The 17,128-nt window shown below is 36.2% G+C and overlaps 1 protein-coding gene across 4 annotated transcripts in view; it reads left to right on the forward strand.

Moving 5' to 3' along the window:
• Positions 1-17,128, forward strand: part of CDC14A (cell division cycle 14A) — a 169,242-nt gene that overhangs the window by 57,165 nt on the left and 94,949 nt on the right. For all 4 annotated transcript variants that reach the window (XM_069478288.1, XM_069478290.1, XM_069478289.1 and 1 more), the window contains exon 5: positions 13,022-13,101. In XM_069478288.1, the coding sequence (XP_069334389.1) occupies positions 13,022-13,101 (80 nt within the window). The remainder of the gene's footprint in view (positions 1-13,021; positions 13,102-17,128) is intronic.

Consider the following 17,128-nt stretch of genomic DNA (forward strand, 5'->3'; position numbering starts at 1 on the left):
TCTCTGTCACCTTCCCTATCATCTGCATTTTTATGTCCCTAAAATATAACTCGGTGCCTACAGGTCGACATGTGAACTAAGTGGTGGATTTGTTATATGGGTTGTAAAGGACATTGGCAAAGCCCGTTGATGTTGTCTTGGAATTTCATTGAGAATGTAGACCTTTGTTTTTATATCAACTGTCTCTTAAAGCTAAGGGAATCATGTTTATTTATTTATTTAAAAAATTTTTAAGCTTATTTTTAATTAACACATAATAATTGTACATATTTATGGAGTATAGCGTGCTATTTCAATATCTGTATACAATGTATATTGATCAAATCAGGATATTTTGCTTATCTGTCACCTCAAACATTTATCATTCCCTTTTTTTGGGAACATTCCAAATCCTCTTTTTTAGCTATTTGAAAATATAGGGTAGATTATTGTTAACTCTAGTCAGCCTACAGTGCTATAGAACACTAGAACTTATTCCTCCTATGTAGCTGTGATTTGTATCCATTAGCCAACCTCTCTCTTTATTCCTCTCCCCTCTTCCCAGCCTCTAGTAACTATTATTTCTGCTGTACTCCTATGAGATCAACACTATTAGCATCCACATATGAATGAGATCATGTAGTATTTATCTTTCTGGCTTATTTCACTTAACATAATGTCCTCCAGGCTCATTCATGTTGCTGCAAATGACAGGATTTCATTCTTTTTTATGGCTGAGTAATATTCCATTGTATGTATATACATACCACATTTTCTTTATGGATTCATCTGTTGGATACTTAGGTTGATTGTGTATCTTGGCTGTTGTGAATAGTGCTACAGTAAACATGTGAGTTCAGATATCTCTTCAACATACTGATTTCCTTTCCTTTGGATAAATGCCCAGTAGTGGGATTGCTGGATCATTTGGTAGTTCCATTTTTAGTTTTTTGAGGAACCTCCATGCTGTTTTCCATAATGGCTGTACTAATTTACAGGGAGTAATGTTTATTTGTAGTTCTGTAGTATAATTCAGGTATTTAGCCTTCTGATTTATAGAAGGATAACACCTATAATAGTGGTCCCCAATCATAATTATATAATATATTAAAATACCCATAGGCCAGACCACATATATGGTGAATTTGAATCTCAGGGAGGAGAGGTCAGAATATCTATATCTTTTCTTTTTAATTTTTAAAAAGTTTTTAAAATTTATTTTTATTTAAAGATTTTTTTTTTTTTTAGATACAGGGTCTCACTCTGTTGCCCAGGCTGGAGTGCACTGGCTTCAATCATAGTTCACTGCAGCCTTGAACTCCTGAGTTAAAACAATCCTTCTACCTCAGCCTCCCAAAGTGCTGGGACTACAGGCATGTGCACCCATACCTGGCTAATTTTTAAAATTTTTTGTAGAGACGGAGTCTCATTGTATTGCCTAGGCTGGTCTCAAACTCCTAGGCTCAAGCAATCCTCCTGCCTGGGCCTCCGAAAGTGCTGGTATTACAGGCATGAGCCACTGTGCCCAGCTAGATATCTATATCTTAAAACAGCTTTAAAGGTTTTTGTGAGTAATACTTAAAGTTGGGACCCCCTGGATTAGAAGATCTGAAATAATATAAAAGGTATACTCGATGAAGTCAGGAACATATTTGCTTTGTTTTTGGTATTTTTCTATGGTGCCTGGTACCAGTAACTCTTTGATGAACGAAGATATGAATTACCTATGTGTAGAACTGTGGAGAAGTCTCTGCTCATCTCCTTCTTTTCCTTTCCCTTTCCCCTTCCTCATTTTTCTTACTACCAGTAAACCTGCAGTGCAAGTCTTGCTGTTGATCAAAAGATGGGGGTTGGAAATTGCTGGCCAGGGTTGAAGGGGCCTGTTTTCCAAAGTAGTGAGGTCTACCTATAGTAGTGAGCCAGGATGGGAGAGAAGTCCCCAGCAGCTGTAGGGAAGGTGGGTAGACGTCCTATATATTATGCATACTGGATATGTATACAATAGATTTGTTGGTGAGTTAAAGTTACTTTTTTAAAAAAAATTGATAGAATTACACTGAGAATTAAGTTACTTTTATTTAAGGAGTTGCCTTTACTCATTTCAATTCTACTATTTGTGGAATTAGTGAACTAATGTATGTAGGGAGCATGGTTACTTTAAAAATGTGTGAACATTAAGAATGATTAATTTTATTATCTTCTTGAAGGACAGTGCTGGCATGTGGCATATGTTTGAACAGTTCAGGCTAATGCATAGAAAAATTGCCACAGAATCCTGTCTGTAAACACCTGACTGGTGGGCAGAACTCTTGTTTCTCCTGCTTTCTCTAAGCAAGAAGTCTTTTGTAAATAATGAAAGAGAACAAAGAGTTCCTTGTTTGATGTTCATTGTTAGTTTTCTTTTCTTAAGTAAATTCAAAGAACAGTGGCTTACAAGTTATTATGAGATTCTAGACCTGAGATTTAGTTCACATGCTGTGTGGTTTCTGTCTTAGAAGTTTGGATAACATCTCACAAACTTCTTAAAATTTGAAAAAGAATAAGATGGCTGTATTTGAAAAGGCTTTTTAAAATTTTAATTTTAAAAACAATTTTATTTAAAGTCCCTCAGATACATGCTGTAGTTACTAGAATGAAAACCTTGAGTTGTCTGGTCTAGCTCCTGCCCTCCTCCTAGGAGATCATGGGCTGCCTTAAGTTGACATAAGTCGATGAGAAACAGCCCACCCTTGTTGAGTTCTATCCCTGGCAAGTTTGGTAGGCTTCCTCCTATGTATACCCAGAAAGTTTTTGAACCTTTTTGTTTACCTTTCTTCCCAATTATTTCCCTCTAGTTACAACAAGAAGCTCCTTCTTCTCTCATATTTGCTCTGCCTTTCACTGCCTTAGATTTGCAATCAGTCCTAATTATAATGCCAAATATTGAGAACGGTTATGCATTTTGAAGTGGAATTATATATAACAAAGTACCAATCAAAACATTAAAAATAATTAAAGGTTTACTGTAAGTCCTTATAAACATATTCATTGATTTCCTCATGTTTTTCTAATCTAGCTTTTCCTCAAGTGTTAGCATTGAGGGAAGAGAATTTAAAAAACAAACACACTTATTTAATTTGATTATTTTAGTTTTAAGTTTCTGAAATAATGTCTTCTACTACATTTTATTTTAGATATATAATTTTAATTATAATATGGAAAATATTATCATTTTTAGACTAGCCTAAGAAACTTAAAATCTTAAAAGATTATATCTTTGGGAAAATATTTCCAGAATTCAAAATATTATCCCTTACAAATACACTTTTGGACTATAGTTTATTTGCAAGTTAAGGACTGTTTGTTATTGATAATAGGTGTTAAGAGGATTAAAACATTGAATCATAGTCTATTATGGTATATCTACATCAGATCTTCATCATAAATAGATAGTTGGTTGCCTTTTAAGCTTGATCAAATTCAGTCATTGGTTTAAAGAATACACTTTTCTTACCTTTTTTCACTTTTCTTTCTTCATTTGGAAGGTTTATTTGAAATAAGGCTCATATTATACTCAGAAGTAAGCAGTGAAACTCAGCACCAGGAGTTTTTAACGTGAAACCATTCCATTTGAGAGTGTGCATTATTCAAGTGATATTCGGGAGTGAGTCTGTTTTTGTGTTTTATGCAGAGATTGCCTTCCGATGACCAGTGATAGATGATGTACGAAGTTATGGTTATCTGCGTGTTGTAACATAACAGCCTTGTGCTCAGCTTGTGTGAGGCTAGGGACTCAGGTTTTCTTGGGACCAAACATTTTCTCCTTTTTCCCTTTAATGGGTCCCTTTAGGTGTCTGTTTGCTGAGAGCATTGGCTTGGTGTTTCCTTGGTTTGCTTAATAGAGAGTTGGGCTATTTCAATGTGATACAAGCAGCTCAGTGATGTCTGTGTTGGAATGTGAGCTCACCTCAGGCAGAAAAAGGCCATACTGTCACTGACACAATGCTAGCAAGAGATGTATATTTGTCCTGGCTGTAGCTGTCAGTTCTGGAAGGATATCTTTTTAGGCTGGTTATGAAAATGCTGGCTCCCGTCAAATTATATGGGAAGACACACATGGCTAATGTTGTCTGTAATTCTCTTAAATTGCCCATCAAAGAACTCTCACTGATTTTATTCTGATTATACCCATGAGAGGGGTGGGAGAATATTTCTATTCCAAACTAATTCTCAAATGTATAGAATAAAGTCTGCTCCTTGTTGACTGTATATCAAATCCCAACTTCAAATTAGATGTCACATGAGTATTTCAGAGTAAACATCACCTCAAACAAAAAGCATAGTTATCTTTAGACCTTGTTCTTATAAAGATATGAAATTAAGTATTTTTAGGGTATAAATAAGCAATGGAGATAGGGACCTGATGTCAGGTTCTGCTTTTGTTCTATAATTAGTCTGTCCTCCATATTTGTTAAGCAGATGCATTGTCTTGTATTTTGCTGACTTCATAATCTGTCATTTATAATAGACTCAAAACTTGAAGAACAGGAAGAGTGACTTACTTTCTTTTACAATGTGTTCAAAGACTGTAGGAGATAAGATGCATTCATTCTCATTCTGTTTTAATTAGACTATTTAGCATGACAGATTTAAAATAGAATGAACAAAATACAGATTATTTTAAATATACAGTTGCATTTCTGGTTTGTAATCAGACTGACCTATCTCATTTGTAAGTGATTGCTTCACATTGGATAGTTCTATTCCATAGGCAATTAGAGCAAAAGAAGAATCATTTCTACATTTGAGAAATGTATAACTTCTTCCTTTTTTTTTTTAAATTGTAAAGTTGAATACAGATATTGTTTTCTTAGTCATTGGATATAATGGGAGGAAATGATTAAGAATAATATGTGGCTAAAAATAAAATTAAAACATTTTATTTGTGCTTGTGTATGACAAGACTTAATGTCTTCAGGAAAAAGCAGTTTATAAATAAAGTGCTCTGACATTTAAAAAGTCTGAGGAACAAGTTTTGGGAGCCAAAGAAAAGAGTTTAAAAGTTTTATATTTCAGCTTTTTGCAGTTTTTTGCCTCTTAGTGTGTTCTTATAGATGTTCTTTCCATGGACTTCTGTGGTTCATTCTTTGCAGGTAACTGGTAATTGCTTTTCTTCTCTAAAAACAAACCCAGCTTGGTAATCTTATTCTTTTGTTCATGAGAAGTTCAAATATGAGAAAATGAGTAAAGTACTAATAATATTACCTCCCTTCTGTTTACATGTACTTTGTTGGAGAAGGACATGGCCACCTCGGGGATCTTCTGTTATTTTGACAATGGGTTTGATAACGCACGGGCCAGTGGCATTTATTTTATGGTTGTTGATACTAAGGCACCAGGAGACGAGGGAGGCTGTTTGAAGAGGCAGAACTGAGGGTGAGGTCAATGTCTGTACTTCAAAATAAATAAGAGGGTTGAACTAAATGATGGTCTCTGTGTTATGGTTTTGATATATAGCAATTACGAGGGACACTTACAACTTCATGTTTTGATGTTTGTGTACATAGACAGGCTTTAGGGCTTAGGTGTGAGAAAGAGTAAAAGTGTGAATCCAGCCTCACATGGATATAGGGAGTGAAAAGGAGAAAAAACAATTTCGGGAGCAAAGTTTTCCTTCCTGTGGTCCCTTGGTACATATAATAGAAGAACTATTCTGAGCACTATACGTATGTTATTAAATCATTTACTCTTCCCAGCAAACAACCTTATGAGGTAGTTACACTTACTATCCCCACTTTACATGTAAGGAAACAGAAGCATAGACAATGTCATGCCTCTTGTAGGTGAAAGAGCCTGGATTCAAAGCCAGGCAGGTTGGCTCTGGACTCTGGATGCCTAATCATTACACTCTGCTGCCTTACTGTCTAGATGATGATCAGTGTTCTGTGTCTATGTCGTGCTTCTCCTCACATAAAGTGCCCGCTATTTGTGCAACCATCCAGCGTGTTTTCAGTGTATGCTATGTGCCAGGCACAGTGTTGAGTCCTGCAGATACAGAAGAGATGGAAATCCTGCTCTCAGCCTAACAGCCTAGCTGGGCAGACAGACTAAATCGAATAACCACAGAAACAAAGTGGTGTAAGAATTCGAAGGAGAAGGGCAGAGAGCTTTGAGAACATAAGGCAGGGGCCTGATCTTATCAGGTTTCTAAAAAGTCTGTCCCAGTTTAGAGCTGTGATCCCAAGGAAGGGGAGGAGGTGGCCATCTAAACGGTACCATGATGCAAGGCAGGCTCAGGTCAAGTCTGGTCACCTCAGACCATTCCCCACCCCCTTTAGAGCTCTTACTATCAATGTTCTTAAGCTCCTTAACTGAGGTTGCAAACTTTCCTTTGTCCTCATATTCGTGCCAGTTCCTGTGCAAATTGTAAGCATTAAGTAAACACGTGTTGATTGAATTACTGTCAAGTCTGGTGATTTGTGTTCTGTTTTACCTCCTGCTGGCTGCCTTTTATCAGGTATTGGGAGTGGCTGAGTGTAGCTTCAGAACAGACACAGGGGAGGTGGGAGAGTGAATATCTGGATCAGGGAGTATGCCTTGACTCTAAATACTTTCTGTAAGCAAATACAAATCATATGAGCCACAACTTTTATTTTTTAAATCAGGCTCTTTATTACTTTGTCCTGTAGCATGTTGGAGAATTGATTCTACCTAGTTTGATGCTCTCACACAGCTGGGCTTGGAAAGTTAATTTTACTAGCTCCTCTGGGCATTACCACTAAAGTTATAGTGACACATTTTTTAAAATCTCATTCACTAATTATTAACTAAGCTGAATTAATCCTCTGGGATGGATGCACTCTCACCTTTGTGAGTTTAAAGCAATCACTCACTAACATACATTTACTGAGCATCTAGCTGATAGGGGGCATTGGCTGGGTTATAAAGGTATGAGAAACTTGGTTACTGCACTCCAGAAGCTTTCTACTTTAGTCTAAAGGAAAATCACCACAAAAGAGCTGTGAGGAGCTCATCGGGAAGTGGGTATGAGTGTCTATGAGGGAGACAGACTGCCTGACTCCACCATGCGTGCCCTAACCGTGTGACTTTGAGCTACTGATGGTGGTTCACGTGTAACATGGAAATGGGGATAATAGTGGGACCTACCTCAGGGTGATTGTGAGGATCAATGAGCCAAGTGTAAAGTGCCTAGAATAGTACCTGGCACATAGTATGCCCTGTATGACTTTTGGTTTTTATCACTATCATTTTCACTTTTATAGTTGTTTGTCATATTTGGAGTCCTAAGAGTAAGGGTTCTGAGCTATAGAAGAAAGACATCATGGAGCTGGGGTGTTTGAGTTAGGTCTAATGAAATGGGAATAAGTTTAATAGGCAGAGGTGGTGAGGAGAGTATTCCAGAAAAAAGAACCTCTCAGATGCCAGAAGGCATCAGGTATGTTTAGGGAGGCATGTTTAGGGAATGGTCAGGAGTCTAGGCTAGTGGGTGGGATAATTTGATGAACAATGACAGAGTTACCTGGAAAGGGAGGCTGGGACCATATCTTGGTGAAGTGTTGGCAGTCTGGGCTTTTCGAGCAGGATTGAAACTTCAGAGTCTTCGGGAAGGGGGGGTGGGGGGGAGGGACATATACCTACATGATGGGTGCAACGCGCACTACCTGGGGAACGGACACACCTGGAGCTCTGACTTGGGGGGAAAGGCGGTACATGGGCAACGTATGTAACCTGCAATTCTGTATCCCCCATAACAATAAGATGAAAAAAAAAAAAAAAGAAACTTCAGAGTCTTACTGTGGCACCACTGGAGTAGGCAGGAGAGGAGGTGGAGAAACGGTGTTAGTCCTAGAGTATGGTGGTAAGGATTCAAAAGTGATAATGATAATCACAAAAGGAAGGTCAAGTGTAGATTCACGGGAGGGCTAATGAAACTTAAGAGTCAAGGCTCTCACTTGCTCAGGTCCCTCTCTCAAGGTTGTTGAAGGAACAAATTTTTGCAAAATTTGAAAAGATACTTGTATCCTCCTCCTTCTCTCCACAAATGATGTGTTTCAGCCTCCCAAACTTGGGTCTACCCCCTAGCTGAGAGAGACTGTGGAGAGAGAATCAGTCTGGGTATTCATTTGATGAGAGAGGCCCAATGAAGGAGAGGTCAGAGTCAAAGGTGACTTTTGAGATTATAGGTCTGGGTGACTGGGCAGAACGCCAGATGGAAAAGGGGGATGTTGGAATAAACCAATTAGGAAGTGGTGGTTTCAAACCAAGTGAGTGCTCTACATCAGTTAGCTTTATCAGAGAAAGAAACATTTTCTTACATTTCTATCCTCAACTGCTGTCTTGTAAGCCTGATAATTAGAAGTTACATGGTGCTGAGGAAAGGGCATGAGCATGACCGCTGATTAATGGGCTATGACATCTTTGTAGTGTCCACATTTAGTATTCTGTGTATGCTAAACCTAGTTGTCTGAAACTTTTAAAGAAAGTCTCCTTTTTGGTATAAATCTTCCATGTTTGGCAAACCTTAGTGCTTTTAGACTCTTTTCAAGTAGTAACATCTGTTTTCTGGAAACTTCTATTTTGAAGAAATTTAATTGACTCAGAAATGGTTGGAATGCTAACTTCAGAGCTATCGTGTCAATGTCCCAGTGGCAGTACCTAACTGGGAAAGGCTGTTCTTAGCATTTGTTTCCTCCTTTTTAAACAAGTGAAATATTAAACAAATAACGGGAAATCAACTGCCAGAATTGAAGAATACTCTCTCAGATGGCTAAATTGAATATTCAAGAGTATTGTCACTTTCCAAATCACAGATTATAAATACAATTAATAGAGGGACACAGATCTCATTTTTAAATATATTTAAGGGTGTGTGTGTGTGTGTGTGTGTATTTAGCACTTTGCAGTAAAACTTTTTTGGAGAAATAATAACACCTAAAAATAAAGCTAAAAACATAGTAAGGTTTGAGGCAGATGTCCCCAGGGAAAGATCATTAGCAAATTCATGACTCAGAGTCTGGTTTAGACTTCTATATTAAGCTATTTGTTCTTTGAAGAGTCCCCTTGTGTATCAGAGAGATTAAATTATCTGAGTAGAAAAATACAGTTGTAAATTCCAAAATGCTTCTGAAATTCACATATATTATTTTTTGACAAGCTTTAAGGATTTAATGACCTTAGGATTTAAAAACATGATTTAGAAGTATTTGCAGATGAATTCTAAGAGGATTTTACTTAACATCCCATGTTGCTTTGGTGTTTCCCTATAAAATTAGTGCAAACTTGGTATTTGTTACGTTATTTCTCAATGTGCATATACACAAATATTTTAAATTTTAAGAGTTGTGTTTTAATATTCATTTATGTGTAGACTCAATGGCAGGTTTTCCATTTACAGCAATGATATAAAACATTTTACATTAAATTGATTTAAATTAAAAGAGTATGTCTGTTTAAAAAGAAATGGTAATACAAGATGGTACATGTGTTGGAAGTTGGGAAAGTTAATGCATGATTAATTGAAGTTTGGGCAACATTATATTGTTGGTAAACAATATAAATTATACTGGCTTATAGTACTGTAATTTTTATTCTGTCATTGAATAAAAACCTTATAGCTATTGATAATATATATGTTAGAATACCGACTCTTTAAGAATCTTTTATTAAAGAAATTGAATGTTATTTAGTTCCTTGGTACCTGGCATCAAAGTTAATTGAACAGAAAAAGAATCACTTGAATTGGTTAACTCCTATTCAGTTAAAAATAAAAGTACATGTTAAATGCTAGTCTATTGAGAGGGTTACTAGGACTTCTTGGCAAGAGTTGGGCAATTTTATAAAAATGAGGCATGTACCGCTTAGTAAATTGATGTGGTACACCAAGTACTATGTGAATGGTGTTAAGTTGTATCAGTCAAAACTTTGGGAAAATTCTCCTGGTTTCGGTTTACATAATGCTTATATCTAGTGAGAGGAGTAGACAGCCGATTTTTTTCCCCTTAGAATCAGAAAAGGAAAAAATCAGGGTATTTACAAGATGCATTGAAATTATTTTTTTCCAGAAAATATTTTTAGAAATATTAGAGTATCAGGTAACAAATTTTTGAGCATTAAATATAGACCTTATTTTTAGAAGGAATATACATTTAACGTTTTTATAACTGATTTATTTACTTCACATTTAAAAAACAAATTTGTACACGTCTATACAAAATACAAGAAATGTGGTGATAGTAAAAAATATAAAGTAGAAAGTTCCCCTTTCTCCTAATCTTCACCCAGCCCTATTTCTCGGTGACAGCTATGACCTGTTAACAATTTGAGGTCATCTAAGTTTTAGAGTGAAGTGTAATGGCATTTAGGAACTTGAAAGAATCTTTTTCCATAGTTATGCTTCCAACTGCATTTATATTTTGAAGCAGATGTGTTGGAATTACTGTGGGCTTTGGAGTCAGATCTATGTTTGAATTCTAATTCCATCATAGAAGCAACAATGTGAATTTGGCAAGTTCCTTACCTTTCTGAGCTTTAGATTCCTTGACAGCAAGGCTTAATAAATGTTACTTTCTTTCTGAGCTTTAATCTGAACTAGTTTTTCTTTCTTCTCTCTTTCTTTCTCTTTTTAATAAGGAGACATGTCTAAGAAGATGTGACATACATGACATATTTTCTCCTGGAAAAACAGAATTTGGTATTTTAATGAGCCAGCATGCATTCATTCAGTAATACACTCATTTATCAGGAGAACATTTCCCCACTCTGCCCAAGTACCTACCTTCAGGTTGTAAAAGGTCAACCTGTAAAAGATGCTCCGGGAATCTTCCTGGAATTTAGATAGCCTCTGTTGGGTTTCACTTTGCACTTATCAATAATTGAGCACTGGGATAAAAATAAAAACAAAGGCTCTCATCTTACAATGTGCGAACATGGGTCATGTGTGCTAAGTCATGCAGGTAAGATGAGGAGCAAAGCCCTGTGGGGTAGCCAGTATAAAGAAGTATTTCACGTGGGCTGGTGCCTCCCTCCTGCAGAAAGACTGCCTCAAAATGAAAGGGAATTAACGTAATTGCTCCTGAGGAGGGAAATGTATTTTGCTTTTCAGTGGTTGTTGTATAAGCTTTAATTATCTAATCCATACACAGAAGGTTTCTACAAGCAGCTTTCCCTTTTAGCAGCCATAGTCACCTTTCAAATACTGCAGCGTCTTTAGGCTTAAGAAATCATGGCATTATAACCAACTCTGTTATATAACCTACCCATTAGGGTACAGTGAAAACCTTTTGTAACATTGGTTACTGAAAATGGTCTTTAGAATTAGAGTTGGTTTAAATGGAGTTTTGTAATTCTTTGAACTGCAGCTAGAGTCGTGATTCTCCATTTGTAGACTCTGTGCCTCATGTCTAGCTGCACTTTTACAGTTACTTCCTTTTCAGTGTTGTTCTTGTTTCATGCCTATTTAGCTTTGGTTGGTGTGCACTTTATCAGACCTTCATGTTTACTTGCCAGACGAAGTAATGATGGGCTTTGTTATTAAAGTTAGAAGTTTTTAAAAATCTATTTATTTTAGTTTTCTTTCTTTAGAGAATTCAGAATTGAGGTGTTTTCTAGTACTTAAATTATTAGTAAGTAAATACATGTAATATATTGCTAGGGGACTAGCTTAAAGCTCAAAGCGTTCTCAAAACCCTACTTTTTTAAGAACTGGGACTCTGCCATTCTTGTCACTGAAATGCATAGGATTTTGATGTTGGGATGTATTAAAGGAAATAATGCCATTAATTCTAGGTAGAGAGGATTTTAAGAATTAAATTTGATTCTAACTATAGAGGACAAGGACCAGTGTCCTCAGCTTAGAATTAAAAAATTAAATTGCACTTGGAATGAAACCGAACTCTTTTTGGTTTGTATTGCTTTTCACATCCTGGCCACTGCCTGGCTTTCTCCTGTGCTTCCACCCTCCCTCTCTCCCTCTCTCCCTCCCTCCTCCCTGCCCTAGCCACACTGACCTCCTTCTTTGCAACTCACTCAGCTCTTTCCCACCTCAAAGACCCTTGCCCTTGTCATTCCCACTGCCTGGAAAGCCCTTCCTCTTTTCCCTTAGCTCTCCCCATGCATCTCCCCCTCCATTTTTTCACCCTAAATGTCACCCAGAGACTCCTCCCTGACTACCTTGGGCTACCCCAAGTAGCTCCTCTCTATTTCCAAGACCCTGTTTCTTTCCTTTTCAGCACTTATCTCAGTCTATATTTCTTTTTGTTAATTCTTGTCTTTGCCCCACAAGAATGTAAATTCCATTAAGGGAGGTACCAGTACCTGACACAGTGCCTGGCATATACTACAAAGTCAATAAGTTGATTAAATGAAAGTTGTTCACTGGTTTTAAGAGCTCGTTTTTGTTTGTATCTTTAAGATTAGTTTATCATGCTGAACCAGAGGGATTTAAGTATTCCTGGTATCAAGAGTCAAACCAATATGTTTTCCAATGCTCTTAACCTGCACTCATTTTCACCCATTTCATTGTGATTTTATTGAGCATGTAGAGAACAACACAGGCTTTCCTCTGAGTAGACAGAGGAAAGCCTGTGTTCCACTTTGGTAGACCTCCCATGGGTATTGTGCTCACTGTGAGATGACTTTCAGAATTCACCAAGCACTGAAATAACTCACAGCAGATCTTCTGTGAAGGACAAGGAAGCCCGCATTGGTCTTTGGTGAGCACACAGTGTAATGATGGAGGTGCAACTGTCATTGCCATTGTGTCTGTTCAGTGCATCCTTGTAAACAGCCCAGCGTGGCCTCTTTGTAGACCTGCCCTATGTCTCTAAGCCATTACCTATCCTTAAGCCAAAGACTGTCGCTCAGCTTCAAGCTGAAAAAGAAATTTTGTAGACCAGTTGCTGTCTAAAGATCAACATTATCACCATGACAATTGTCACTTAAAATGGAAGAAATGAAATGCAAATTAGGTAAGTAATTAAATTAGTTTTGTGTCATTCTAAATGTTCTATTTATCTGTCTAAATGTTGCTATTTATCTGTCTTAGGTAATCTATTTAAAGAAGACACCAGAAGAAGCCTACAGAGCACTCCTATCTGACTCAAACACCCCTTATCTTCCATTCAGGTATAACTGCTTGTGAGATGGGCTAGACTTTACTGAGAGCTCACTACTTTAGAGCTGGATGATGGGGTTTTGAAATTGTTTTAGGATTGTAACTATTACATGGAATGAAATGAGATGGTAGTTATTCTTATTTTATTTTATAGCGTTTTTTCCCCTCTAACTAGTAGGAATAAAATAGCTTTTTTCTTTTAGAAATTTATTTTTTCCCTTGAATCCTTCCTTTTTATATCTTGACGGTTTACTTGAAGTACAAAGTGCCTGATGTATGAGCTAATAACCATGTCAAGATTTGTTAGATTTAAGTAATCTATATCATTGATCCATCCATTCATTCTTTCATTTCATGAGCGTTGATTGAGCTGTGACCATATGGCAGAGGCTGGGGTTATAGAATAAGACCCTCTAAGGTACCTTCTAGGAGCACATGTTTTGTGGGGACCTTAAATCATCTGTTTAGTATACAAATCTGACATCCTCAGGAAGGCTTTTTCTCATTACAGTGTTAGAAAAGAATGCTTTATAAGTATCACTTAAAGAAGATCTTTTAAAAATTTGGGGTAAACTTGAGCTTGTTTAAAAATTAAAAGGTAACATACATCAGAACTCCCACAACACTCATCTCTGATTGTGAATCATTCTAATATTTTTGCTTATTTGTATGTGAAAATCTACAAGCATGGATATTGCTTATTATTTTTACTATCATCATAATTACCAACAATAATGAGAGAAAGAATCTGGATGACTTGTTTGTCCATCTTCCTCATTCTTCTGTAAACTCTCAGAGGGTAGGCCCCAGTGCCTTACACTTACAAGTGCTTTTAGTAAATATTTGAATGCATAGATTAAGACCGAATCCCTTAAGACCCAAGGGATTCCCACCTCTGTTTCTGAGACCACAGGATTTTATTGCCCTGGGTGAGTGAGTGTCAAGGTGGGCATTAATCACAAAATGCAACACCTACCATGCTTAATCTCAGTGAAAGGAAGGGGTAAGGTATTGGATTGGGACCCTCAGAGGAAAATGTCCGCAAACAACCTAGAGTATGAGCTTATTGGCCATTGAAGGACAGGTAAAAAGTGACAGGTTATGTAGAGGAGAGTTAATGGTAAAGGCAGTTTGTTTTTCCTTTCCCTTCTAACGGCTCCTATAATTTGAAAATCCTTTGTAAAATACAATTCTGTTTCTTTGGAAAAAGTAATAATGATAATAACGTCATCAAACCTCTAAGCAAAATGGTTAAGAGTATATACTTTGGAGGCAGAGACACTTCAAAGGAAGCAGAATGAAGCTTCCTACTAACTGTAGTAAATAAGTATAAGTAACTTGGGCACATTACTTAGCCTCTCTGAGCCTCAGTTTCCTTATCTGTAAAATGGCTTCAGAGCTATTCTGGGGATCAAATGAGGTAATGCACTTATTCCTCTGCCAGATGCAGTATCTGGTTTTGTTTTTCTCATTGTTGTTAGTACATCCACAAGGATATCCACAAGGCTATAAATATGAACAGGAGTTATTTCTTCTAATGATGTCACATTCTAGAAGGGACAGGCAGATCTGTAGGCTTCTAATTAATTGTAAAAAAGTTAGGTTGTATAAAACTGGAAGTAAAGATTAATTCTGACAAAGATTTAGGAAAGCGTCAGACTTATTTGTACTAAGCTTTTAAACTTGGGTAAGGGTTTGGCAGATAGAGAATGGAGGTGGGAAAGTTAGGCATGGGTGTGCCCTGTGGAAAGCCCTGGAAATGTGTGTTGTGTCTGAGCCAACTTCAGAAGTCTGCTGTGGTTGGAACACAGTGTCTGTGTTGAGAGGAGGCACCTACAGTGGGGATTACAGGTGCACTTTTCCTATGGACAGTGAGGGCACCTTAAATTTGTTTTTAAAATCAGAAAAGTATTTGCAATTTTTTTTTAATTTGGAAAATACACATGCACCTGGAAATTGTAATGTGGTAACATTTATAAAATTGTAATGCCCATTAATAGGCCTAATGGGTAATGTAGCTATTTTAAATTTTTTTAACTGGAATGTATATATTAATTTTAATGCTTATGATATCCAATCAGAAGTTAAAAGAGATACATTTCTGTTTCACTAGCCAGATAAGCCTGGCTATCCTTAATCGTCAATTTAGATGAATAAATTGGAGGAGGAGGGACTAATTCTTACTTTAAGCATAATTATATTTTAGCTTTTTTGTGCTAGGTAATTAATTTGTTTCCTGAGAACTAGAATTTTTGAATAATTAAAGGCCAGAATGGAAGAAAAGATAGTAAGGAAATTATTACTACTTAACATAGAATTGAATTATAATGATCACAATTGTAGCCTATTTTTCTAATTTTTTTCACCCAAATGTTTTTATTTAAATATTTGAAGATATAAACACATTAACCTAGTTCAGAAATTAAAAATATATATAGGAAGATTTAAGTGAAAATTCTCCCCCTCGCACCCTTGATCCTCATCTGTCTGGTCCTTTCCAGATAACTTCTGGTATTAGTTGAGTCTATATTCTTATAGCATTTCTTTATGCACATATAAGTAAATAAAGACATTTTCCCCATTTTTATCACTAAATGTAGCATGCTGCATATACTATTCTGTACCTTGATTTTTCTTGTTTAACTCATCGTGGTTATCTTTCCGTATTAGTACATAGAGAGCTTCCTTCCTCATTCTATCTTATTGCTGTATAACATACTCAAGAATGCATTTTACCAGTGTCTTACAGGTAGATACATAGATCATGTCTTACCATTTTAATTGTATTTTTTTTTGCTCACATGGTCTCAAATGTATTTTAAAAGTAAGAAACTGAAAAAATGCTGTGGCAAATATAGCATTGTTGTTAGACATAAAGAGATTTTTCATAATCTGTTTACATAAAGGTACTCATGAAATGAAAAAAATGCTTAACACATGAGGCATTTGTTCCTTAATTTAGGCACCCATTTCCTATTAAAAGTTTGACCTTGAATGTAACTCTAAGTTGTATCTTTCTGATAATACAGGATACCAAGAGTTGTGTTTACATTAAGCTGCATTTCTAAATCTAGACTCTTCATAAACCATACGTTTGAAGCAAAAAAATGCCACAAAGTACTGCGTTTATAATTTAGTGAAGGATTTAGTTGAAAGAATACCAATAGTTTTCTGGAAACTTTATTTTTTTTTTTATGCTAAGACCCGAGTTGTTTTTAGTCTACAGCCTAGGCTGGACTAAGACTAATGGAATATTACCAAGAACCATCTTCATACTCATTCTGCACAGCCATCACGGCGTTGGTCATATTATAATCTGGATTTTATCATCTACCAGTTGTTTTACCCCATTTCTTTTTAAATTTTACTTAAAATTATCTTCATTGTCTAGATAGTTTCAACTACTATTAATTAAAAATGAGAAGCCTTAAATGAACTTCCATTTAAATGTAATTGTTTTATTGTTTAAAATTTTAAAAAAATGAAGATGATTTTGAAGGCTTATTGAAGGTGTGGTTGGTATGTTCATATGCACTCTTCACTGGAGTGCCAGTGTTCCCATTTGTGCTATATATTTTAGTGTCTTTCTAATAAAGGAGTTTTATGGCTACTATGAATTTAAATAATCCTGTTCTTCAATATTTATTCATTTAGCAAACATGTATTTGGGCGATCATTTCTTTAAAGGTTTTCCTTGTTTTTATAGAGAGGGTTAGCAGGTCCTTTGCCTGTAATTCCCTATTGCATTTTATGTATTGCAATGCTTCATATATCATTAAAGCAATCATCTTATATTATAATTATTTGTTTGCATGGCTGACTCTTCTCTTGAAGGATAAGACTGGGTTCTTTTCCTATTTGTGTCCTAGGGGAAGAAGTACATTAATTTATTATTATAGCTTTTCCTGTGCCAGTCACTGTGATAGTCCTATGGATCTAAAAATATTTAGGGCAGCTTGGGTCCTGCTGCAGGGGAACTCAGTGTATAGTTTGTATGAATGTATAGTATGTAAAACAACTAAAGTGCTTTATTGGAGT

The sequence above is a fragment of the Eulemur rufifrons genome, chromosome 8 (genome assembly GCF_041146395.1).
Source record: "Eulemur rufifrons isolate Redbay chromosome 8, OSU_ERuf_1, whole genome shotgun sequence".
Classification (NCBI taxonomy): Eukaryota; Metazoa; Chordata; class Mammalia; order Primates; family Lemuridae; genus Eulemur; species Eulemur rufifrons.